This window comes from Myotis lucifugus, unplaced genomic scaffold, assembly GCF_000147115.1.
Source record: "Myotis lucifugus unplaced genomic scaffold, Myoluc2.0 scaffold_3, whole genome shotgun sequence".
NCBI lineage: Eukaryota > Metazoa > Chordata > Mammalia > Chiroptera > Vespertilionidae > Myotis > Myotis lucifugus.
This window is the reverse complement of record NW_005871051.1, coordinates 26,561,646-26,587,658: the sequence shown is the minus strand read 5'-3', so window position 1 is coordinate 26,587,658 and position 26,013 is coordinate 26,561,646. Positions and strand designations below refer to the sequence as shown.

At 38.8% G+C, this 26,013-nt stretch overlaps 1 protein-coding gene across 2 annotated transcripts in view; it reads right to left on the bottom strand.

The window, feature by feature from the left end:
- CAB39 (calcium binding protein 39) overlaps positions 1 to 26,013 on the bottom strand; it is a 74,982-nt gene that overhangs the window by 35,093 nt on the left and 13,876 nt on the right. For both annotated transcript variants that reach the window (XM_023762277.1, XM_006082628.3), the window contains exon 2: positions 5,942 to 6,097. In XM_023762277.1, the coding sequence (XP_023618045.1) occupies positions 5,942 to 6,055 (114 nt within the window). In that variant the 5' untranslated portion in view covers positions 6,056 to 6,097. The remainder of the gene's footprint in view (positions 1 to 5,941; positions 6,098 to 26,013) is intronic.

Sequence of the window (26,013 nt, the reverse complement as noted above, 5' to 3'; positions counted from 1 at the left end):
CCAACTGGTTTATTTACACACCTGGGCTCTTTTCTGTTTGGGACTTTAAATTACAATTAAAGTTGCTATGAATATTTATGTATAAGTCTTTGTATGGACATATATTTCTTAAAATGGCTAGGTATGTATAAGTTTAGATTTTTAAGAAACTGCCAAACTATTTTTCCAAAGTGATTGTATCATCTTATGTTTCCATCAGCAGTTCCAGTTGTTATGCATAATCACCAATATTAGTATAACAAGTATTTTCAATTTTAACCATCCTATTGGTGTGTAGATAACTCATGTCTTTTCTTTGAAGTTCCCTGATGATTAATATCTTTTCACCTGCTTATCTGAAATCTGTGTATCTTCTTTGATGAAGTGTATATTCAAATTTCTTGCCTACTTTTTACTGGATCATTTGTTTTCTTATTAAGTTTTGAAAGGTCCTTAAATATTCTGGATGCAACCTTTTATCAGATAAATGCTTTGCAAAGATATTCTATTTGTGGTTTATCTTTATTATTCTTTTAACAGCATCTTTTGAAGAGGATAAGGTTTTAGTGAAGATGAATTCCAATTCATTAATTTTTTTCTTTTATAGAGTATGCTTTTGGTGTCATGTCTAAATATCCTTTGTCTAACCCAAGGTCACAAAGATTTTCTCCTGTTTTCTTTCAGAAGCTTTATAATTTTAGGTTTAACATTTAGTTGTGTGATCCATTTTTGAGTTCATTTTTATGTATGGCATAAGGTATGGGACCCCCCCCCCTTTTTTTTGCATATGTGGCTATCAAATTGGTTCAGCACTAATGGTTAAAACAACTATTTCTCCATTGAACTGCATTTGCACCTTTCTCAAAAACTTCCCTTACATATGTGGGTTTATTTCTGGATTCTCTATTGTGTTACACTGATCTATATGTCTATACCACACAATTTTGATTACTGTACCTTTATATTTCTTGCAATTAGATGGTGTGAACCCTACAACTTGGTGTCGTCCCCCCCCACCCCGAGCTGTTTTGATTATTCTAGTTCTTCTGCATTTCTATACAAATTTTAGAAGCAACTTGTCAATTTCTATAAAGTGTGCTGGGATTTCAATAAATCTATAAATCAAAGTGGAAAGAATTGACATTTTAACAACATTGAGTCTTCAAATCCATAAACAAGGTGTTACCGCCTACTTATTTAGGTCTTTCATCTCTAGTGATATTTTAGTTATCAGTGTATATGTCTTTCACTTCTTTTGTCAGATTATCCCTAAGTGTTTCATATTTTTTGATGCTATTCCAAATGTGTTTTTTAAAATTTCATTTTTGGGTTTTTCATTGTTATTATACAGAAATATGATTGCTCTTTATATACTGATGTTGTAACCTGTAACCTTACTAAACACACCCATTAGTTCTATGAACTTTTTTTAATAGCTTTTCTATGTAGATGATCATGCCATTCACACAAATAAAGACTGTTTTTTAATTCCTTTCCATGCCTTTTATTTCTTGTTCTTGTTTGACTGCACAGGCTAGAACCGCCAAGTACACAGTTGAGTAGAAGTGGTGAAAGTGGACATTCCTATCTTATCCTTGATCTTGGAGATAAGCGATTCAGTCTTTCACTGTTCTGTGCAATGCTACTTGTAGCGTTTCTGTGGATGCACTTTATATTAGGGTGAGAAAGTTCTCTTCTATTCCTAATTTGCTGAGTTTTTATAGAAAACGAAGGCCGTGGTTTTTTATTCCCCCCATGTCTACTAATGTAATGTCAACACAATAAATTACACTGACTGATTTTTTAATGTTAAACTAGCCCTACATTCTGGAAATAAATTCCACTTGGTCATGATGTTATTATCCTACTGTTAGATTCAATTTGCTAATTTTTTGCATCTATGTTCATAAGAGATATTAGTTTATAGTTTTCTTGTAATGTCTTTGGTTTTGGTATTAGTATAATCCTGGCCTCATGAAATAAGGTAAGAAAAATAAAAATTTTCTGGATAAGTTTGTGTAGAAATTGTGTGATTTCTTACATGTTTGGTAGAAATCTCTAGTGAAGCCATCTGTCTCTAGCTTTTTCAGGATGGTATCCTGCAACAGATCACTGGAAGCTAAGAGTAATCCAGTAATCAAATCCACTGGGTGTAATTAATCATGCAACCAAAAAAAAAAAAAGTCCTGTCCTCTGAGCATCCTGAAGTACAGAGGGAGTTAATTAATGAACACAAAACTTAAAGCTACTAGGACCAACAGGACAGACCTCTTGAGAAGGGTCATTTATCTCACTGCTTCTGTGGATAGTAGCACTGAAAGGGAATGTGATACTTGGCCAGCATCATAAAATTCAGAACATACCTGGCTATGATATCCTCTTACTAGCCACAAACTCAACATACAAATCATTACAATATTCCAAATACCTGTTTTATCCTATTTAGTAGAAATTAAGAAATCAGCACGAATCCTAAAGTGACAATGTTTCATGTTAATTCTGCTTTTACTCCATTTTCAATAAATACAAAGTTATTGAGCCCTGTCTTTGGAAGGCTTATATTCTAACAGGGGGAAGAAATATTAAACAAACACCATTAAGTACATTAAAAATGTTAAGTGCTACATAGGTAAACAGAGGAAGATCAGTGAGAGCAGGAATGTCAGAGGGCAGGGCTGCATTTTACACAGGGGTGGTTGGGTCAAGCGTGACACTGAGCAAACACTTGAAAAGCAATAAGGGAGTAAGCTGGGGAAGAACATTCTAGGCAAAGGGAATTGTCAAATGCAAAAACTTAAAGGGTGTGACTAGAGTGTGTGACTAGAAAAGGAAGCTAATGTGAGAAGAGTACTAAGAGAAGGAATCATTGAGGCCATGGGCCAAGGGTCGGCATTTATTTTTCTGTAAAAGAGCAGACAGTAAATATTTTAAGCTTTGCAGGCCACATAAGTTTGCATTATTCTTCTTTGCTTTTTAAACCAACCCTCTAAAAATGTTAAAACCATTTCTAGCTCATGAGCCTTTACAAGACAGGCCTAGGCAGGATTTGCCCTGTAGAACTTAGTTCGAGCCCTTGTATAAGGACTTTGACTTTTACCCTGAAGAAAATATCATTTGATTCATGTTTTAAAAGACCAACCAATTAGAAGATCAATACAGTAATCCAGAACAGAGATCATGACAGCTCAGACTAGGCTGGTAACTAGGAAATGGGGAGAAGTGGTTAGATTCTGGCTTTTTTATTTTTCCTCCCAGATAAAGTGGATGGATTTGCTCATAACTGGACTTGGGAAGTGTGAAAAGAGTCATAGATGACTTAAGACCTTGGCCTGAACAACTAGAAGGATGGAATTTCATTAACCACTAGAGGCCCAGTGCACGAATTCATGCATGGGTGGGGTCCCGTGGCCTGGCCAGCGATCGGGGCTATCTCGCCCAGTCCCAATTGGGGCCTATTGGGGCAGGCCAGCCAGGAGGAGGGACCGCGGGAGGTTGGCTGGCCAGGGGGGAGGGACCACGGGAGGTTGGCTGTGGGAGCGCACTGACCACCAGGGAGCAGCTCCTGCGTTGAGCATCTGCCCCCTGGTGGTCAGTGCACATCATATCTACTGGCTGATCATCCGGTAGTAATGGTCGCTTAGGCTTTTATATATATAGATTAGGGGAAGATGAAGATTGGATGTATAAAGTATGTGTTTTACTTTAAAGCAAAGTAGAATTCCTATTTCTTAGATTCTACCATAACTTTGAGCTACTGTATTTATTCTTCCATAACTTCAGAATCATTTTTTGTCAAGTTACAAAAAGATCCTGTGATGTGAATGATTAAAGATTAATTTGAGAAGAAATGGCATCTTAACTATATTCCATTTGATAACACAGACCAATTATTCTATTGTGCCTCTGAATAAGGTTTTACAATTTTTTTCATATAGGTTCTTGCATACTTTCTGATGAAAGTATTCTCAGACATCTTATACTTTTTTGTTGCTATCATAAATGAAATGCTTAAGAAAATAATTTCTAGATTGATTAGATTTTTATCTTTCCATTGTTTTCAGGTCTCAGTTCCCTCTCATCACCATTTGAATTAGTTGCTACCTCCTTCTGAATCTTGATAAGAAAGTGAATCAGAAATTTCAGGGTTTTTCTTCCTATTCTTAATCCATCCTATCCTATATAATAAAAGGGTAATATGCCAATCAACCAAACGGCAGAATGACCGGTCGCTATGACGCGCACTGACCAGCAGGGGGCAGGAGCTCAACACAGGAGCTGCCCCCTGGTCATCAGTGCGGAGCTGCTCAGCCACAAACCGGACTGACACAGCAGCAGTGGTGGGAGCCTCTCCCACCTCCGTGGCAGCGCTACAGATGTCCGAAGGATGGCTTAGGCAGGGAGAGGGCCTAAGCCGTCAGTCTGACATCCCCTGAGGGCTCCTGGATTGCTAAAGGGCACAGGCCGGGCTGAGGGGCTACCCCCTACCCTCCGAGTGCACGAATGTTGTGCACTGGGCCTCTAGTTTCAGAATAAATAGATTTTTCATGGATTGCTCTTCTGAGTTGCCCGCTTCTTTTAAAATAAAATTTATTTTTTAAAAATTCAACTATTTTTCTTTGCCTTATAATAGCAGAAAGGTCTATTTGTGATTAGGTATAGAGCAGGATTCCTGACATTTTGGGCCACATAATTCTTGGGGGTGGAAGAGAGGTCTCATGTTTAGCAGCATCTCTGGCCTGTACTAACTAGATGCCAGTAGCAGCTCCTCATTGGGTTATAACCAACAATGTTTCTAAGCATTGTCAAATGTCCCCTTGGAGGGCAAAATTGCCCCTGGTTGAAAACCACTGATTTTAATCAAGTAGATGATATGAACTCCATCCATCAGAGACTAAGCTTTATCATTATAGGATTCACCTCCAATGTCACTTCCTCAATAAGAATTCCTCCATATAACCTATCTAAATTAGGATACTCTCCCTACCCAATGCCACCATACATACACACATACTCTTTTCATTAAATATCACAGTAGATTTCAAAGTGTGGACCCCTTTCAAGGGGTTCGTGGGGTCAAAACTGTTTTCACATCAAACTAACATACAATTTGTCCTTTCCCACTATACTGTCATTTGCACTGATTGCTGGTGCTGACCCCTTAGCCAGACTCAAAGCAGTGACACCAAACTATACTAGCTGTCATTGTAGTTTTTATCACCATGCACTCAACTGAAAAAGAAAGAAAGTAATGTATAGGGAGGTTCTGAAAGATGAATAGGGCTGAGGTGGAAATGGATGGGGGGTGGGATGGGGAAGAATAAGACAAAGGCATGAAAAACAGTATAGCTGATCATGTGCTTTAGTTACTTCAATGAACAGAGGCAAGTTGAGATGCTAGAACACAAGAATAAGGGAGGGGTTGAAATTCACCTAGAGAAGAGAGATGAGGTCACAGAGTCTTGTGTGCCATGCAAGGAGTCTGCAGTGAAGGTTTAAGGCAAGGGAAGTAGGGATTTGTACTATCAGCGAAAGATGCCGTTTTGAAGGAGAGTGGGGAGACAAGATTGGGATGAAAGTCAGGTTTGGGCTGTAGTGATTGGGTAGAGGGAGATATTCATCATGGAAACAGGGAACACAGAAAGAAAACCAGAAGAGGTTAACTCCCCAGGAAGACTACTGGTGGAAACACTGATTTTAGGAATCAGATAAATCATTTCAACAATAAAAAAACCACAACATTTAAATAAACTTGAAAACCTCAAATGAAAAAAACGAAGAAAAAAGTTAGAAATATGTTTGGTAGTCAGCAGTACAGGAGAAAACCTGGTGTTTAAACAGCAGCAAATGTTGTATTTTAAAATACAAATTGGGATTTATTAATTTTTTTTAAATCACCTCATAATTTATTTACACTTGCTCCTAATCAAAAGATTGAAAATACAAAATAATGCCAAATACATACCTTTTCTGCTTTTTTGTCAGAAATGTCTTGCTTCTCCAGCACGGCCATGCTCTCCTTCAGGTTCTTCACGATATCTGCTGGAGACTTGTGAGACTTCCCAAATGGGAACGGCATGGCGGCGGCGACAGGCACCTCGCTGCACTCTGCCTGCTGTAGCTGGGGACACAGTACAAGGTACAAGTAAGAAGAAAGTGATGTCAATCAGAAGACATACTTTCTAAATCAGTAGGAACTGGGAAATCTACCAGTATATGTGAGAAATGATAATACAGATATATCTTAGAATTGTAGAACACTTCTACTTTTCAAAAACCTTTTTTGTCACCTGCTCTTCCAACCGTTTCCATTTGAGGAGGAACATGCAGGTGCTGACAATGTAGGGGCAGCAGCTATCCTTCACAGGGCACCTAGTTCTGCCAAGCCAATGCTGAGTACTAAGTAGCAAAACCAGCTCAGGTCTGTTTTGATCCAAAATATCCTTAGTAGATATCTCTATTTTACAGCTGAGAAACTGAGTCAAGGAGCCTCAAAATTTAGGTAAGGAGCTTAGTCAAACAGCACTAGCAACAGGCCCACTATCTGGGTCTCTCCAGTGTTCATGCTGTTCCTCCTAAGTACTTTGGTGGGCACATACTTCCACAGCCCACCCACTCTCCCCTTTCCTCCTCTTCAGGTAGTCACAGCATAGGAGTTGGAGAGAACCTTGAACAAACCTCCCATCAGACCCTCAAATCCTTATCAACCAGTTTCAACGTGTACTCTTTCTACCTACATACAACTATCTCCTATGAAGGAACTCACTGGGTAACACCATGCAGATAATGAACTTCTGAAAGTTCTTAATTTTTGTGGGCAGCAGAAAACAACATTCCCACCAAATCAACCACAATATTACATGGTGCAAAAGGAGACATCAGCCTGGCCGATGTAGCTCAATCATTGAGCATCAACCTATAAACCAGGAGGTCATGGTTTGATTCCTGGTCAGGGTACATGCCCCCGGTTGCAGGCTTGATCCCCAGTGGGGGGCGTGCAGGAGGGAGCCAATCAATTATTCTCTCATCATTGATGTTTCCATCTCTCGCCCTCTCTCTGAAATCAATTTAAAAAATATATATATATAAAAAAAAGGACACATCAACTATTCCAAGAACTCACCTTGAAAAAACAAAGTTAACAAGACAAACAATGTAAATAACTTGGGAACATGTCAGAAGTGACTCAGTGGTTGAGTGTCAACCTATGAACCAGGAGGTCATAGTTCAATTCCCAATCAAGGCACACGCCCAGGTTGCGGGCTCAATCCCAAGTAGGGGACGTGCAGGAGGGAGCTGATCAACGATTCTCTTTCATTACTGATGTTTCTATCTCTCTTTCCCTCACCTTTCCTCTCTGAAATCAATAAAAGAAATATTTTAAAAAGTTATGATTTCTTTCACTAAATAAACTAAAGTAAGTTAAACTCATAGGCATTAAACCTGGTATAAGATACCAAAAGATAACACTTTTGAGAAGAAACTTATGGATCACTTAGGTCAGTGGTTTGCAAACTGTGAGTTTCAAACTCCTATATTTAACTGCCCCTGACGCCTACCCCCACCTCTGTCAAATTAGAAAGAGGCAAATCTCAGATAGCTCAACCCTACTTTGTCGCCCCCCCATATCAACAAAAAATTTCTCTATTGCATAGCATTATACTTCTTTTGAACTTTGTCTAAGACTTCATTTGAAGAAAGTATTTGAATGTTTTCCTCTAACATTTGAGATACAGCGATCTACATATCTATTTACAAATAAGCATTCAGGAGAGAAAATGCATGCAAATAAATGCTAATGTTAAACTTACAATTAAATCATGGACAGGTATGTTATTTTGTGACATTTTGATGTGTTTTCATCTGAGCACTCTCTATACCCAAATATCACCTAACTAGCTCACATTCTGTCAGCTTGTAAACCCTTCACTGTTTAATTAAAACCATACTTTATTAAACAAAAGGAAATGTCCTCAAACATAGGTTCTCAAAATTCAAAGGTGCATAAATTTACTTCTGAATATCTTTTCTATGACAAGAATTGTGGGTCAATTATAGGCAACTTACTCCCATGGGACGGTTATGTTTTTCTTTTATTACCTGCCTACATGGAACACAAATCCTGGATAATTATTTTCCATCATGTTTCTCTTTTCAACTTCTTTTTTGAGGGGGGTGAGGAGCAAAGCAGGTTGATTCTCCATAAACATTGCGGATTCACACAGTCAACTCTCCGAAAATATCTTTTCTAGTTGTACTTTACAACGAATGGCAGTGATGCCACAGTCAATGCTGGGTGGAGGGTGGGAATGAAACGGTATTTTGCAGGAAATGTTATGGTGCTATGCAACAGAGATATTTTCAGCTCTGGCTCAATGGTGGAAGAAGTGACTTTCCAGGGCAAAGGGGATTTTAAAAAGTCTTACTATACACCAAATACTGTTCATAGTACAGAGTACAGCTGCCGAAGAGAGCACAGATAAGGAGAGGCACAACACATTACTCCTCGTAATTAGTACACCAGGCAGTCAAGAGTTTGCAGAACATATAAACTAATAAGGCTGTATTTTGAGGAAATACAGTGAGCAACAAGGACCCGAAACAAGAAGTGGTTACTCCTCAGCAGGATCCAGTCACAGTGGTGAAGCTATTCATGACATGTTCACATTTGCTCTTCTTCTCCTCTCCCTCTCATTCCCTCACACTTCATATATTCCTTTATGATATATTATTTTAAAAATATAGTTAAAATAATTAAGTAAAAAATAAAAACTATACAAATAATTTTATTATAACACTTGTAAATAAGAATGATATAGTTCTTATTTTATTTGTTTATTGACTGATTGATTTGAGAGGGAGAGAGAAACATCGATTTGTTGTTGGTTGCCTCCTGCATATGCCCTGACCATAGATTAAACCCACAACCCTGGAGCACTGGAAAGAAGCTCCAACCAACCGGGCTACCTGGCCAGGATTATATAGTTATTATTTTAAAGTATTAATGTAATAAACAAATCCTTTGCTTTCTTTCATTTAGGTCCTCAAATTCACCAATTCTTATGCAACTCAACTGTCAAAGATTTTGCAGGGCAAAGACAAGGAAATAATACCCCTTAAAACTTCTGCCTTAGAATCTGTTTCTTATGTCTAAGTTTGCTATGTGTTAAGCTTAAATATCTTATACTAATGTATGCTACTCAGTGATCCAACTTTAAAATTAATGAATGGCTCTTATGTGAAGACCAAGTGGGTAGAACATTGCTAAAAGGGAAAGAAGAGTCATGCTTTAAGAAATAGAGCTCTTATTAAACATGTTAGCTTAATATGCATAGAGATACTGAGTATTGATTGTTACTGAATTTATGAGTATAATAAAGAAAACATAAGCAGCTTGAGGCAGATGTTATGAGTAATATGGTGAAATCATGGATGTGTCATACAAGTATGCTCATTAAAGTTGTGGAAAAGATACCAAAAACAATTGATCCAAAGAGTTGAATAGTGGAGAAGGAAAAGGAGGGAAGAACTGGTATTTTTTTCTGACAAGCCCTTTTTGTAACTATTTGCCCTCCTTCAATTACACACATGTATTATTATTTTTTACACATGTGTGATTTTGAGAAATCAATGAATTATCTTAAACAATCCATCCTTAATACATAAAAGGTATTATCCGTAACACAATTGAATGGAAAGCTAAATGAAAAAGTAAGGCTACCAATGAACTAATTGCATTAATCGTGAAAGCTGGATAGAGCCAGTAAATCATTAAGTGTTTTTCAAACTTTGATCATGATCTACAAGTAAGAAATGTATTTAATTACATACTTGTGCATGCGGATGCATGCAACAAAGCTAAAGCTGATTTTTTTCTATTGAATACAATTTTATTTTTTAAAAATACATGATTGAACAGATTCATGAATCACTAATTGATTTTAGTGATTATAAAGAGGAACAAAAAGACTTGGAACCAAATACAAACTTTGTTTTAAAAAAAGTTGAGCTTCATTGCTTCAACTCTTGCTTCATTCAGTCTCCTCATTTCAATCCTTACTCATAAGAACCAGAAGTTAATCCCTTTGTCGAGCACCAAATGACTATCCAACAATGCTCAAATAATAGTAAGGCACCACTAATGGACTCTTTAGCCCACACTGCTTTTTCCCAGAAGTGGAAAAGTGCCTTCAAAAGAGCCTTGTCCACCATCAAGCAATACAGAAGCAGTACCAAAGTGCTCCGGAACCTTGAAAGATGTGAAACACTCAGGCACGTATCTGAATTTCTGAACTGAGAATTCCAAGAATATGGAGATACTCAAGCTAAAGGTACCAATGGTTAAAAACAAGGGCTATGATGGCTAAAAGACACCTTTCACCATAACAATCTGCCTGCCTTTCTCATTTCCCCCTTTCTTCCTTTATCATCAGCAGTATTTAATTAGAACTATTGGGGGAATTTTAGGAACTAAAAATAGCAAGAACCCATTGATAAATGCCCTTCAGTAACTTTTCATTGCCCTTATAATAAAATCCAAATCCTTGCCCTGACCAGTTTGGCTCAGTGGCTAGTGTCGGCCTGTGGACTGAAGAGTCCCAGGTTCGATTCCGGTCAAGGGCATGTACCTTGGTTGCGGGCACATCCCCAGTGGGGGGTGTGCAGGAGGCAGCTGATCGATGTTTCTCTCTCATGGATGTTTCTAACTCTCTATCCCCCTCCCTTCCTCTCTGTAAAAAATCAATAAAATATATTAAACAAATAAAATAAAATCCAAACCCTTGCCAGGGCCCTCTAGGCTTTGCACATCTTCAACTCACAGCACAGCCCTCTGGCCTTTATTACAGAAGTCTACCCATACTGAGATCCTTCTGTTCCCTGAATATGCCTATTACTTCTAAGCCTGAGCACCACATTTGCAAATCTGGTAAGACCTTAATTTTTAAATCTTAATGGTGAGAATATGGGCTTTTATTGCTACTCAACTTTTCTGTATGTTCAATTTTTTTTCCTTAAAAGTGTTTAAAAACTGCCTAAACTGTGTTTTGAACATAACTGGAGTTCATTTAGAAAATAGACAAAAATAAATATTATAATTGAAAAAATTTGCTCCTGTCCTGCTAAAAAAAATTAGTTCATAATAAATCTCAACAGGACTTCTTGGGCTGAGCCAAAATTATTAATGCAACTGGGAGAAAACTAGGCACTGTTAAGGATTCTAAAGAGGACTTGGAAACCACATCTCTCAAACTGGAGGAAAGCATGCTCCTGATGGCAATCAGTGATGTACACTTGAGTCCCCCCAAGAAAGGAGCCTCGGAGGGTAAATTTAACTTGAAAATTTTGGGGGTGAGTTGGGGAGGCAGGGGTGGAGAATAATTTAACATTCTACTTTTATATTAAAATAGACATTTATGGAATTTATTAAGTCTGCATGAAAGGAATTTTCATGACTATTTAGCACTGCACACCTCTTAGCTTTCAAGCATTGCTCTCCTCTAATTGTATTCCTGTCTCTCCAAATGCTCTTTCTTTCGGCATTTAATTCAATGACTCATCTTTACGTCCTTCAAGGTTCCACCCTTGGCTGTCTATTTACCCTGTATTCTGAGTAATCTCATCTACCCATGGTTTCAACAACCTGAAATCTATTTCATGCCCCAACCAATCAGCCTACATTAACAACTGCTACTCCTTATACTAGTAGATCTCTTCCAGAGAACTCAAACTTTGTCCCCAAACTCTGCTTCAAATGGAACAGATACATTATTCACCCAATCACAAAATTTGGTCATCATACTAGACTCTCCACATGTTAACTCTTCCATAATCAGTTCACAATTTTAGTCAATTCTATTGTCTAAATCTCTCTAACCCTACATATACCAAGTGTGTAGACCTTCACTATTCTCCACATTGGGCAGGGGTTGTTGTCAATGGGGCCAATATCATCCATAGGGGTTGTTTGAAAAATTTGTCAATGACTGTCACATTCACTAACCACTAAAATAATTACATATATTTAAAAAGCAGCACTGCTTTTTGTTCACATAAGCATAGACTTCTGCTAACTTCTATAGCCTTGCAGGGAAAGGGGTTGGGTTGGGGGGTCAGAATAATCAAAGCCTATCTACTCCTGCATCTGCGCTCATAACTGAGAATTAAACTTCTAGCTTTTAAAAAATGGTTATGTTGGTTAGTATGCAAAATTCAAACATTAAAGGACCAAACAAGATAGAAAGTGAAAATCACCTGCAAAGCCTTTGGAAATAACTGATACTAACAGTTGGGTATGTATTCTCCTTTTTATTACTTATGCTCTATATTTGCGGTCTTTTGTACTAAAAGTCTACTCCTTTCTCCAAAACCGATGAAGACCAGATGATACTAGAAATGGTCACTTCCATTTTAGAAAGCACAAAAGTTTAAGTCACTGCTGTTACGTTAATACCCCTAAAAGTACAAGCAGCTCCACCCCATGAAAGTGCTAAACATTCAGAAAACCCACTGAAAAATCAAAGCCTAACACCATTAGAGTTAGGATTGTTAGGCACTGCTGTTAGGCAATCTGACTGCTTTTGGCCTGTGCAACATACTCCTAACTCTAACTCTATTCACCTATATATTAACAAATACTGAAAAGTAGTCAGGACATTCATTCAAATACTAACTGTGCCCTCACTATATGCCACAAACTCAAGAATTATATCAATAGTACCTGCTCTAAAGAGGACAACTTTCTGGTGTGTGTGGAGTGGGTGTAAGTTTTTAGAAACAATAATGAAAAACTGCTGAATGAGAACACATTCCTAGACAGTTGAGTTCATAGGCCTTGACACTAACATATGTTAAATCTAACTCATAAACTTGGTGGTCAAATGCAAGACTGCAAACAAACAAAAACCCCACATACAATAAGATTGTTGCATACAAGAACTATTAAGGTACTTAATTAAGCAGTCACAGAAAGTGTGTAATTTCAAATAAATGCTGAGTATCTACAACATGCCAGATATTGTGTTAGGTGCACTAGACCTGTGGTCGGCAAAACGGCGGGCTCGCGAAGCCACATGCGATTCTTTGGCCCCTTGAGTGTGGCTCTTCTACAAAATACCGACTTCTGCGCATGGGCCACGAAGTTTCAATCGCACTGTACGTACGCGCCTGCACATGGTATTTTGTGGAAGAACCACACTCAAGGGGCCAAAGAGCCACATGTGGCTCGCGAGCCGCAGTTTGCCGACCACTGCACTAGACTTATCCATATAAAATGGATGATCTTATCCTAACTTTTTAAAAATATTGGCATCTAAAAGTTTGATTCAGCTTTTAAATGGAGAGAAACATCAATGTGAGAGAGAAACACTGATCAGGTGCCCCGACAGGGGATTGAACCCACAACCTAGATATGTGCCCTGACCAGAATCGAAACCGCCACCTTTTTGGTGTACAGGACGATGCTCCAACCAACTGAGCCACCTGGCCAGGGCAGGATACATGCTCTTCTTAAAAGCAAATGGATGCAATAACTTGGCTCCATTAAATAAACCATGAATAGCTTTAAGAAGCAGCTCAATCTTTGGCTAATCACCAAAGCTACCAAATGCATAGTTCATCAACTATGTGAAAACCAAAACTAAGTGTTTAAGAGCATTTAAAACTTTGGAATGTGTTTTGCAATTAGCATATCTTGACCAGACTTTCTGAGGCCAATGATATTCAACACTGGATACTATGCAGGAATCATAGTGACACTCTTTTACAACCTAGATGGTAGAAGTATTTAAAAGAATATAAGATCTAGAAACACAGTTTTGGTTCAATCCCTGGGATTCTGTTTCAAAGGGAACCAACCTGCAATATTAATAAGCACCTCCAGCAATTCCCCTGCAACGGGTGCTTCTAATTACTGTAAGCCAACCTGCACTGAGTCACTTAGAGTGAGACTCTCTCCAAACTCTTATTTTTGTCCCTCCTGGGGATTTTTCAATAGGAGAATTATATATTTTTGTACGTGATATGCTCCAATTATTTCTTCAAAGAAAAGTGACAAGATTATAATAAAAAATAGTAATAGCAGCTGCTATCTTTGAGTTCAAACTACACATCAGAGCTTTGGCTCGAAGTTTCATTTGAAATAACTCATTGAGTTTGACAAGTATGATAACTTCCACACTAGCATTGCTTAGTTGTGGGACAAAGTCAATCAAGAAATCACAGGCCCCAGGTCTTCCTGGGAGAGCGGGGACCAGAGTGCCCGAGTCTGAATTCTGAGAAATGGAGGTGTTTAACTTGGACCAAGGAGCATTTAAAGCTTTATTTATTTATAGCTTCTTATTTAAAAACAAAGTGTTGAGAAGAAATCTTTGGTTATTCATACAAAAACGGAGTTGATGGAAGACAAGTCATAATCTAATTGCTTTTGTCTAGGGCAAGATGAAATAAACCCTGAAAAGGAAAAAAAAATCACTATATCATGAATTCATGAGCTTTCTCCAGTTAGTCACCAAATAATTAAGCTATTGGGTGGAGGCAGAATATATTCTTTATATGTAGTAACTATACTTAAATACATGTTAAATAAGTATGATGTCAAACATTTGATACATTTTTTCATAATTATAGGTCTATGACTTGCGAATATTTTTAAAAATGAATTTATAGACATGTCTTTTAGGAATGAATTCCACTGGCAATGTGACAGAATTCCTATTCCGAGACTTTATCCCAGTCCAAGCCAAGCCAGAGGTAAATAATAGGTCTAGAAGTTGACAGAATACACCATCAATCCTGGGCAGCAATTTTAGTGAGCATCAGGTAGGATTATTTTTTGGTAGACCTTTATCATCATGCCCTGAGCACGGAGGCATCCACGACAGGAGTAAATAGACAGTGAGAGATTTGATGTTGAAAGAACTTTTAAACAGTCTAATAAAACGTGTTAATATATAAACTAGTGGCCCGGTGTGTATGTGTGGGGGGGTGTCCCCTCAGCCCAGCCTGCATCCTCTCCAATCGGGGACATCCCTCTCGCAAACTGGGACCGCTGGCTCTTAACTGTTCACCTACCTGCCTGCCTGCCTGATCGTTCCTAACTGCCTCTGCCTGCCTGCCTGATTGCCCCTAACCTCTCTGCCTGCCTGCCTGATCGCCCCTAACTGCCTCTGCCTGCTGGCCTGATCTCACCCCTAACTGCCCTCCCCTGCTGGCCTGATATCACCCAACTGCCCTCCCCTGCTGGCCTGATCTCTCTCCCAACTGCCCTCCCCCTGCCTGCCTGATCTCGCCCCCTCCCCCCGCAACTGCTTTCACCTGCAGGCCTGATTGCCCCTAACTGCCTCTGCCTGCCTGATCGCCCCTAACTGCCCTTCCCTGCCGGCCTGATCTCGCCCCCAACTGCCCTCCCCTGCTGGCCTGATCTCGCCCCCATGGCCCTCCCCTGACAGCCTGATCTCGCCTCCAACTGCCCTTTCTGCCTTGGCCCCCACTACCATGACTTTCTCCGGAAGGAAGTCGGACGTCCAAAAGATGGCCAGTTGACTCGGTCTAATTAGCATATTACCCTTATATTAGTATAGATTACCAGCACCAAACTAGCCCATGAGCTGTCTAGGAGCAAAAACCGCCATATATTCACACTCAATCTGTACTACGCTCAGCATAGTTGGCAACAAAATTCCTGTAAAATTTATCCAGTTGTGGTCTTGTTATAGATTTAAAAATGAACCTTGGGGGAACTGACTCAATCACAGGACCCCTTCATTTATCCTCCAGACATTCCAGATTGTCACCTTCCTCTTTAAGAGTGTGGTGTTTCAAACTGGTCGCTATATTCCATATGTGATCTGACCAGCCAAGACTACCTATCCCTATATTTCATAAATGTAGTCTTAAACTCCATTAATAGTTGTGATAATCACACTACATGGCTGCTTTCTATTGAACAATTTAACTGACCTAACTAAGTCTTCTCCATTAATGAACCACATCTTTACCCACTGTTTACTATTGCATCAGGACTGAACAATTATTTCTATTACTAGAGGCCCGGTGCACGGATTTGTGCACTGGGGGATGGTGGTGGGGGGGAAGGGTCCCTCAGCCTGGCCTGCACCCTCTCACAATCCAGGACCCCTCAGGGGATGTAACAGTGCGCCAAGTGGCAGGTAGCCAGGGAGGAGCCGGCGCCATGGCCCGTTGCGCCCGCCGCCACAGCTACGCTTGCCAGCTGTGAGCCCGGCTTCTGGCTGAGCAGTGCTCCCCCTGTGGGAGTGCACTGACCATAGCGACTGGTCGACTGGTCGTTCTGTCGTAACAGTCACTTAGGCTTTTATATATAAAGAAATTGCTTCTGGTTGAGATTCAGTATACAGTATGACATTAAAATTTTTTCTTGGATCTTGACTGTTGTCCAGTGTGCTATTAGCGTTCCTTACCAAATTCCTGTCAAATACAAATCTGATCAGCAAGTCACATGGATTTCCCTTAACTCCCTGTTAAAAGCACAAATACAGAAGCTTTCCAGTGAAAGCCTGTCAGGAATCTCTATTGTGTGTACAGTCATTTAAACAATCACAGGGCCACCAAGCCACCTAACTGCATTACTGCTAGCAGTGACGGCTTACACATTTCAGACTTCATGACACACATGTATTCATATATAAAAAATAAGTACCCCCCCCCCCACACACAAAGTATCACCAAACAGCACTTATTCTTACTATGTAAAATTATACTGATATTCTCTATTCTATGCCATTCTATCCAAGTACCCTGCTCTCTTTCCTCCCTTTAAAAATGCTAGTCATAGCCCACTTGGCTGATGTTTTGTTTGTTTGTTTGTTTAATCCTCACCTAAGGATATGTTTCTGTTAATTTTAGAGAGAGAAGGAGAGGGAGAAAGAAACATTGATGTGAGAGACAAACATCATCGGTTGCCTTCCACACCCCAACTGGGGAATCAAACCTCCAACCTTGTATATGCCCTGACCAGGAATCGAGCTCAAGACCCTTCAGTGCATGGGATAATGCCCAATCAACTGAGTCACATTGCCAGGGCTATGCCGATTTCACAACCAACTGATAGGATGGAACCTGTAGTCTGTAAAACAGATTTAAAATTAATTTGAGTAGCTTTTATTAATGACAGCTATCTTATACACAATGCTGAACTTCTCAAATTACCACAAGGCAAAAAAGATTTTAGCATGTAGTTTAAGACTTAAAATCATAGTTACACATTAAAAAGCAGTATTTAGAAACTTCTGTAATACATAACTAATTAACTGGTTTCCATGAGTATTTTAAAGGTCTTTTATCAATATGGATCTGCCATCCTTAGTTTTATCTTCACTGATTCACTTACAGATATTCTAAGGAATTAAGAGTTACATTATCATAGTTTTAAAATTAGTTTCAAAACACAAACTCCAACTATTTCTTTACAAATTAACACTGTATTTTAACAATACGAAAGTTAATCAATGTCCACATTTTAAAATGTGAAACTGTCAATCTTCAAGGATGAAATTATAAATCCATTGTTCTTTGTTATATTCACTACTCACTTTGCCAAAGGTTGTGTAAACATAGCCCATATGATCATTGGTAAACATCATGGCCTCACCAGTGTTTTGGTAAATAAGAAAAGCAAATAGCCAATTCTGCTCTTTAAAAAAGATAACTCCTTAAAAAGAAGGTATAGTTCAAACTTGAACTGTAAACAAATGAAAAATTTGAAACAAAGTTAAAATACAAAAAAAAAAAAAAGCTTTCAGAAAATATTTTGTTTGTCAAGCAAGACAGATTGAAAAAGAAATTGCTGTGGTTCTAAAAAGTTACACCTGAGAAGGATGAAATGATTTTTATTTTTTCCTTTTAGCCATTTTGATGAAGATACAGTATTCTGAAAAAAACAATTTCCTTTTTAAAATTTACAACCTTACTTCTAGAGGATCAGATGTAAACCTGGAAAATCACTCTCCTTCAAGGTCCCAGCTGCTATTTCTGTTCTGGCCAAACGCCCATAAAAGCACCAACATGCCACAAAACCAGCCTTAGCTAACGCACCATAGTTGGAGATTTGAAGGTTTGTTTTCTTTTTAAAATGCTCAAAGGCCACCTTGTGGTGCTATTTAGTGTAAATAGACCTTTTCCAGCAGTATATTTACAGTCACAGAATAAACAATGACATGGCTCTGTAGAGATCACGTGGAACATTTTATCCAGGGGTGATTTCTCTGAGACTTCTAAACAGTCAATACTAGTATATCCTTTCTACCCTCCATGTCAACACACTAACTAGTATATGGAGTCTTGACCGGGTTGAGAAAAATTTGAGATGAAATAATAAGGCTATAAAACATTTCATTTCAGAGGAAGTAACTGAAATTCAGTTGTCAAATGATTGGCATGAACAAATATAAAAGCTCTTGCTTGAACTTTTGGAGAAAAGTTCCCAATACCATAGCCAAAACTTAGCTTGTGGACCAAAAGATGTGGTCATGCCTCATCTTGTGGCACACATTCACTAGGAGTTGTTCCAGGACTTAGAATACAGCTATGAGATGAGGCATACACACAGGAAGACTGAAATCTATAGAAGACTGCCCTGCCCGGCCAGTGGTTAGAGCACTGGCTGGCATATCGAACAGTAGCGGATTTGATTCCTGGTGAAGGGAAAGTACCTGGGTTGTGGGTTCGTTCCCTGCACCCCTTTGGGGTGTATGTGGGAGGCAATCAGTTGATGTGTCTCTCTTTCTCCTCATCCCCCCCTTTCTCTTCCTCCCTTCCACTCTCTCTGAAAAAGCCTCAGGTGAGAATTAACCGAGAGAGAGAGAGAGAGAGAGAGAGAGAGAGAGAGAGAGAGAGAGAGAGAGAGAGAGAGAAGGGAGGGGAGAGAGAGATATCTACAAAAGATTAATACATGCCACCTGACTGTATGAAAAGAACCCATAAAATAATTTGGGTAGCAAATTCAGAGGCTACACTGGACACTCTGTGCTAAAGGTCTCAAACTTCAACAGAAGAGGTGCTTCTTTAACTGTTTTGTACAAAAAGTAAATTTGGATAAGAGTAATGAAATGTATTACAATTAATGAGAGAGCTTTATGTAACAATCTCAACAATCATAAGGAAACAAAAATTATTTTGTTATTTCATGAAGATCTGGTGGGTAATAAAGTATTGAGCAAAAAGGAAGGCAGGTGGTGTTGAAAAACTCACCATAAACCCAAGTTCTGTTTACAGAATAACCACATGCCTTCATTTATTGCTAAAAGAACATTCCACACTTTATGGAGTGGTACTTTCCAGGTGAGTGTTGACATCACAACATAGTCACTAGGGAAAACTTGCTTTTTTATCTGAAAGCTGTATCTAAAATTCACAACAAACACATCTTATATCCAAGGGAGCATAAAAAGTTAAGTTTTAGGTAGAGGCCCCAAAACATCCAAAAGAGCTACAACAGATACATTCACTTACATTAAAAAGTTATTTCCTAGTACAAAAATTTTGAGCATGACATTTGATTTTTTCCTTTACTATTTCAGCAGAATGCTACTAACTCAAGTAAATGTGGTAACTAAACCAAATATTTATGAAAGTGTTGTGTAACCTGCAAAAAATCATACAAATAGACATTATTGCTTTTTTTTTTTTTTTAATCTATTCATCTGCTGAGGGCACTTGGGCTGTTTCCAAATCTCAGCTAGGGTTGCATATATTCTGATTGGTGTTTCAGGTTTCTTAGGATATACTAGAGGCCCGATGCACAGAATTCGTGCAAGATTAGGCCTTTGCAGCTGCGGCTGCCTCAATCCCTCTGTCGCAGGCGAGGCGGCTGCCTCGATCCTATGCTACAGCCCTGGCTTCATCCCAGAAGGACGTCCGGAAGGATGCCCCATCTACTTAGCATATTATGCTTTTATTATTATAGATTCCTAGAAGTAGGATGACTGGGTCAAATGGGAGTTCCATTTTTAATTTTTTGAGGAAACTCCATACTGTTTTCCACAGTGGCTGCACGAGTCTGCATCCCCACCAGCAGTGCACTAGGGTCCCCTTTTCCCCACATCCTCCCCAACACTTGTTTGTTGATGATAGCTATTCTGACAGGTGTGAGGTGATACCACATTGTTGTTTTAATTTGCATCTCTCAGATAATCAGTGACTTTGAGCATTTGTTCATGTCTCTTGGCCTTCTGTATGTCCATTTTGGAGAAGTGTCTATTTAGGTCATTTGCCCATTTTTTTAATTGGATTGTCCCTCTTCCTTTTGTTAAGTTGTATGAGTTTCTTATATATTTTGGAAATTAACTGCTTATCGGATGTATCATTGGCAAATATATTCTCCCATGCAGTGGGCTCTCTTTTCACTTTGTTGATGATTTCTTTAGCTGTGCAGAAGCTTTTTATTTTAATGTAGTCCCATTTGTTTGTTTTCTCCTGAGTTTCCTTTGCCCTACAGTGGTTGGCAAACTCATTAGTCAACAGAGCCAAATATCAACAGTACAACGATTGAAATTTCTTTTGAGAGCCAAATTTCTTAAACTTAAACTATATAGGTAGGTACATTGTTATTAACTTAATTAGGGTACTCCTAAGGCTTAGGAAGAGCCACACTCAAGGGGCCAAAGAGCCGCATGTGGCTCACAAGCCGCAGTTTGCCGACCACGGCCCTAGGAGATGTATCAGTAAACATATTGCTATGAGAGATGTCTGAGATTTTTCTGCCTCTGGTTTCTTCTAAGATTTTTATAGTCTCACAACTTACATTTAGGTCTTTTATCCATTTTGAGTTTATTTTTGTGTATGATGTAGGTTGGTGGTCTAGTTTTTTTTGCATGTACCTGTCCAGTTTCAACACCACCATTTGTTGAAGAGACTGTCTTTACTCCATTGTATGCTCTTGCCTCCTTGTTAAAAATTGAGTGTAATGTTTTGGGTCGATTTCTGGGGTCTCTGTTCTGTTCCATTGATCTATATGTCTGTTCTTGTGCCAGGACCAGGCTGTTTTGATTACGGTGGCTTTGTAATATAACTTGATATCTGGTATTGTGATTCTTCCAACTTTGTTCTTTCTGAAGATTGTGGCGGTTATTTGGGGTCTTTTTGATTCCATATAAGTTTTTGGCGTGTTTGTTCTAGATCTGTGAAATTACTTTTTTTAATTACAGTAAAAAAGAAGGAACTCTTACCATTTGCAACAGCACAGATGGACCTGGAGATTATTATGCAAAGTGAAATAAACCAGTCAGGGACCTGGAGATTATTATGCTAAGCGAAATAAGCCAGTCAGAGAAAGATAAGTATCACATGATCTCACTCATATGTGGAATCTAATGAACAAAATAAACTGATGAATAAAACAGATCCAGAGACACAGAACCATGAACAGACTGATGAATTTCAGAGGGAAGGTAGAGTTGGGGGGTTGGGGAAGGGAGAGATTAACCAGGGCAAAGGCTTGGGAGGGGTGGGTACAGGGAGGAGGGGGTCAATGGGGAAAAGAACAACAAAAAACAAAGCAGACAGCTGTAATACTTTAAACAATAAAGATAAATTAAAACACACACACACACACAAATCAAAAACAAAACACAAATAGACATTACCATTTCTGTGCAGGCCTCAAAAATCTACCTTCTTGGTTTTTAACTTGATCTCCTAATGTTGAGGTTATTGATAACCATATTACTAACATCCTGTCAAAATCTTAGTTCAAACAAGAAATTAATGCTGATTAAAATTCTGTTTTCTATAGTTGTTCTTAGGGATAGTGGAGTGCAGAGTGAGCTTGTTCCTTAAAAGTAGGAGACTGGTGATCCAGGCTTTGAAATTTTCTCAAACTAAAATGAAATTAGCCATGAATCAGACCGTGGCTTTTAAGCCTTCCTATAAGGTCCAGAGCAGGTGCGCATCCATCTTCGATCCAGCCCATGTACCTCACTTCTATCAGTTTTTAATTTATTTTTTATTTGGGCTTCTATGTCAGAAATTCAACAACTTTTTAAAAACTATACTTTATGATATAATACACTGTCCATTAAATATGTCTGCAGGTTAAACAAAGTATTATTTTCTGAGGAAAACACTGACCTAACCTTCAAGTCAATTTATACAACTACATTTAAAATGAAGTCCTAGTCCTACCTGGTTTGGCTCAGCAATGAGAGCATCAACCCTTGCACTGAAGGGTTGTGGGTTTGATTCCAGTCAAGGGCACATATCTTGGTTGCAGGCTGGATCCCTGGCTCTGGTCTGGACGAGTGTGGGAGGCAACCAATTGGTGAGTCTCTCTCACATCGATGTTTCACTCTGTCTCTCTCCTCTCCTTCCACTCTCTTTAAAAAGCAATGGAAAAAATATCCTCGGGTGAAGATTAACAACAAAAAAATGAAGTCCTGGTTAAACTCTTCAATTTTCAAAGGCAAATATTATAGTGCTACCCACCAGCTCAGCTAATTGTTAAAGTAGAGTGGTTAATTGGACTTCTCTGGTATCAATTTTAATAAAAAGTTCAGTGATATGAATAAGTTTAGAGCATCAGAAAAGTAATGGCTTAATTGCACTCCAGTCTTATATTATTATTATTATTATTATTATTATTTTATTTTATTTTATTTAAAGAGAGAGGGAGATGGATAGAGAGATGGAAAAATCGAGAGGAACATCATCGATTGGCTGCCTCCTGCATGCCCCCCACTGGGGATTAAGCCCACAACCCGGGCATGTGCCCTGACGGGGAATTGAACCAGCAACCTCTTGGTTCCTGGGTTGATGTTCAATAGCTGAGTCACACCAGCTGGGCTATCCTTCATGTCTTGTACTAAGTAAGATACCTTAATTTTTACACTCTACAGAGAACTGAAGAGACAAGTGTACTTAGGACCAGAGCCTGCATTACAAAGAATCCAGAGGGTTCCAATTCCTGGAAAAATTATGCTACTAAGTGGCTGGTTTGTTTTTTACCTCATGTACACAGTCTTGGAATTGATCTTGCTGTCTTCTTTGTTCTGGCTAGTCAAATTCTGGTATATCATCTCCCTAAACAGTCCTTTCTGAGTTACATGGCATCCAATAACAACTATTCAAAAATTAGAACTTCCCAGTTTCTCTTTCTTCAATAGTTCCTGAGAAGCTACATATGAGTGGAGGAAGAGTGAATTCAGGTGAAAATAAGGTGTTTACATTTGGAATCTCTCCTTGTCTGCATTTCTTTTATTTGGCCACTATCAGATTGCCCACTTATCCAGTATTTTAGCCTTCAATTTGTTTGAAAAACAGAATGCTTTATGGGTTAAGAGCATAACCTCTCATCAGACCCATGTTTGAATTCCAGTTCTGCTGTTTAGTTCAGGTGTGTGCCAAAACCCTTGGGTAAAACATTTACCTTCTGTGTCTCAATTATTTATAAAATGATAGGAATACTGTTAACATTCTAACATGCATAATATGCCCAGGGTGGCATTTAAAACATAACAAACAAACAAACAACATAACAGTTATCAGTTTGTGTGAGCTGTTACTATTCTGAGGTAAATATTAACCCTTTGTCTATCATCATGTAAAGTTTTTCATAGATTTATTTTAGTTTTTTTTTCCTTTCAGTCACTTGCTTCCTTATCCAAAGGTTTGAAAAATATTCATATAAATTTCTTATTTCTACTTTGTTTTTAAAAACTCATTCTTGCAACAGATTTCTTTACATAAAGGGTAGCTTAATTATAAAAATTGATTTTCCCAAAAAATAACCAATTGTCTATAGATGTCTGGCTAAATAATCCTTCCTCCTTCTACAGAAGGCATACAGATGGTGAAAAGGCACCTGAAAAGATGCCCAACATCACTAATTATTAGGGAAATAGATGCACATCAAAACCACAATGAGAATGGCTATCAAGTCCTGGAGAGGATGGGGAGAAAAAGGGTACTCTCGTACACTGGTGATGGAAAAGTAAGTTAGTGCAGCCACTATGGAAAACAGTAGAGATTTCTCAAAAATAATGACCCAGTTATTCTACTTCTGGGTATTTATCCAAAGAATACAAAATTACTAATTCAAAAAGATAACTGCACACCTATGTTCACTGCAGCATTATTCACAACAGCCAAGACATGAAAACAACCTAAATGTCCACTTACAGATAAATAAAGAACATGTGTTATACTAGAGGCCTGGTGCATGAAATCTGTGAACGGGTAGAGTCCCTAGGCCTGGCTGGCAATCAGGGCCAATTGGGGCCTTCCGGCGTCCCCCTTCCCTGTCTGCCAGATGGGGCCTTCCTTCGTTCCACGCTGCCCCCTGGTGGTCAGCACACATCATAGCGAGCAATAGAACTCCTGGACTCCTGGTCAAACTCCCATGGGGACACTTTGCATATTATCCTTTTATATATATAGATTATACAACAGAATCTACTCAGTGATAGAAAAGATGAAATCCTGCCATTTGAAACAGCATGCATAGACCTTGAGGGTATTAGGCTAAGTGAAAGAAGTCAGACAGAAAAAAACAAATACCATATGATTTCACTCATATGTGGAATTAGAGAAAACAAACAACAACACAAAAAACAAACTCTTAGAGGCAGACAACAGAGGAGAAGAGGGTGAAATGGGTAAAGGCGATCAACTGTATGATGACAAATGGAAACTTGACTTTTGGCGGTGAGCACAATGTAGTATATACAGATGTTCAATTATAATGCACATCTGCTGAAATTTATATAATGTTATAAACTAAATAGAGGCCCAGTGCATGAATTCATGCACCGGTGGGGTCTGGCCGGCCCTGCCCCCGGTCAGGGTGAGGGGGGGGCAACCAGGACGGGGCTGGCTGGGGGGAGGGGCTAGGGTAGTTGGCTGGCAGCCCTGATCGGGGTGAGGGGGTTGATCAGGGGCAGGGCCACCCACAGGGAGGGGAGAGGCTGTGGGTGGTTGACTGGCCAGCCCTGCCCCCTGGTTGAACTCCCTGTCGAACTCCAGGTCAAACTCTGGGTTGAGGGGATAATTTGCATATTAGCCTTTTATTATATAGGATGTTACCTCAATTAAAAAACAAATACTTTCTTCTTCCCCACTGATGTGTGATTTCACTCATTTAGTAGGTGCATATATACCATTTAGTGAGCTCCCTAAGTTGACTTTTAAAAAAATCGGACTATACTTTCTGACCAATAATTTAACTTGGAAAATTTTCTTGCCTAGCTTCATATTCAAGAATATGGTAACCCTCTATTCTTAAGTCTTTCTTTACTCAATTATGTTTACAATTTTCTTCATAGAGATCTCAAACATTTCATATAGATGCCCCCCACCTGAGGCATTTCACATTTTGTCCCTTTAATGTTATTTTTCTCCCAACATTTTTATAATTGGATATTTCTAGCAAGAAAAATGCTACCAAATATAAAATATCTTTTTGTGGTATACAGCTATTTTACTGAACTCCTATTTTTTTAGTTTTCCAATTGATTTTATTGGTTTTGCAAATACTGCTATTTTCCACCATTTTCCCCCCCTAATATTCTAGAATTGCCCAAGGTAATACCAAACATCAGAAGTGTTATTGGGCATTCTTATTTCATTTTCTGATTCCAAGGGTAATTCTGTCAATTTTCCCATTAGTAGGTTATTTGCTGTTGGTTTAAGGCAGATATTCTTTTATCTTCTACAACTTTTATAGAGTTCGGAATTGAGAAGAACTGCTGAATTAACATCATTATCTTGGCACATATTGGGATGAAGTAGCACGAGTCTTCAATATATAGTGATGCCGTACAATAAGGGTTCACAGCCAAGGCTCTGTGACTTACCATCAGTTTAACCTTGGGCAGATTATTTACCTTTTTGGCCTAACTGTCTTCATCTGTAAAATGAGGGTAATAACAACCTCTTTCTTAGGTTGTTGTGAGAATTAAGAGATTAATATACTAGAGCAATGCCTGGCACACAGTAAATACCAAGTGCTGCCTGTTATTTGTTCCCTTTAACTAAAAGAATTTCCTATTTAAACTTGCTGGTGTTTTCCTT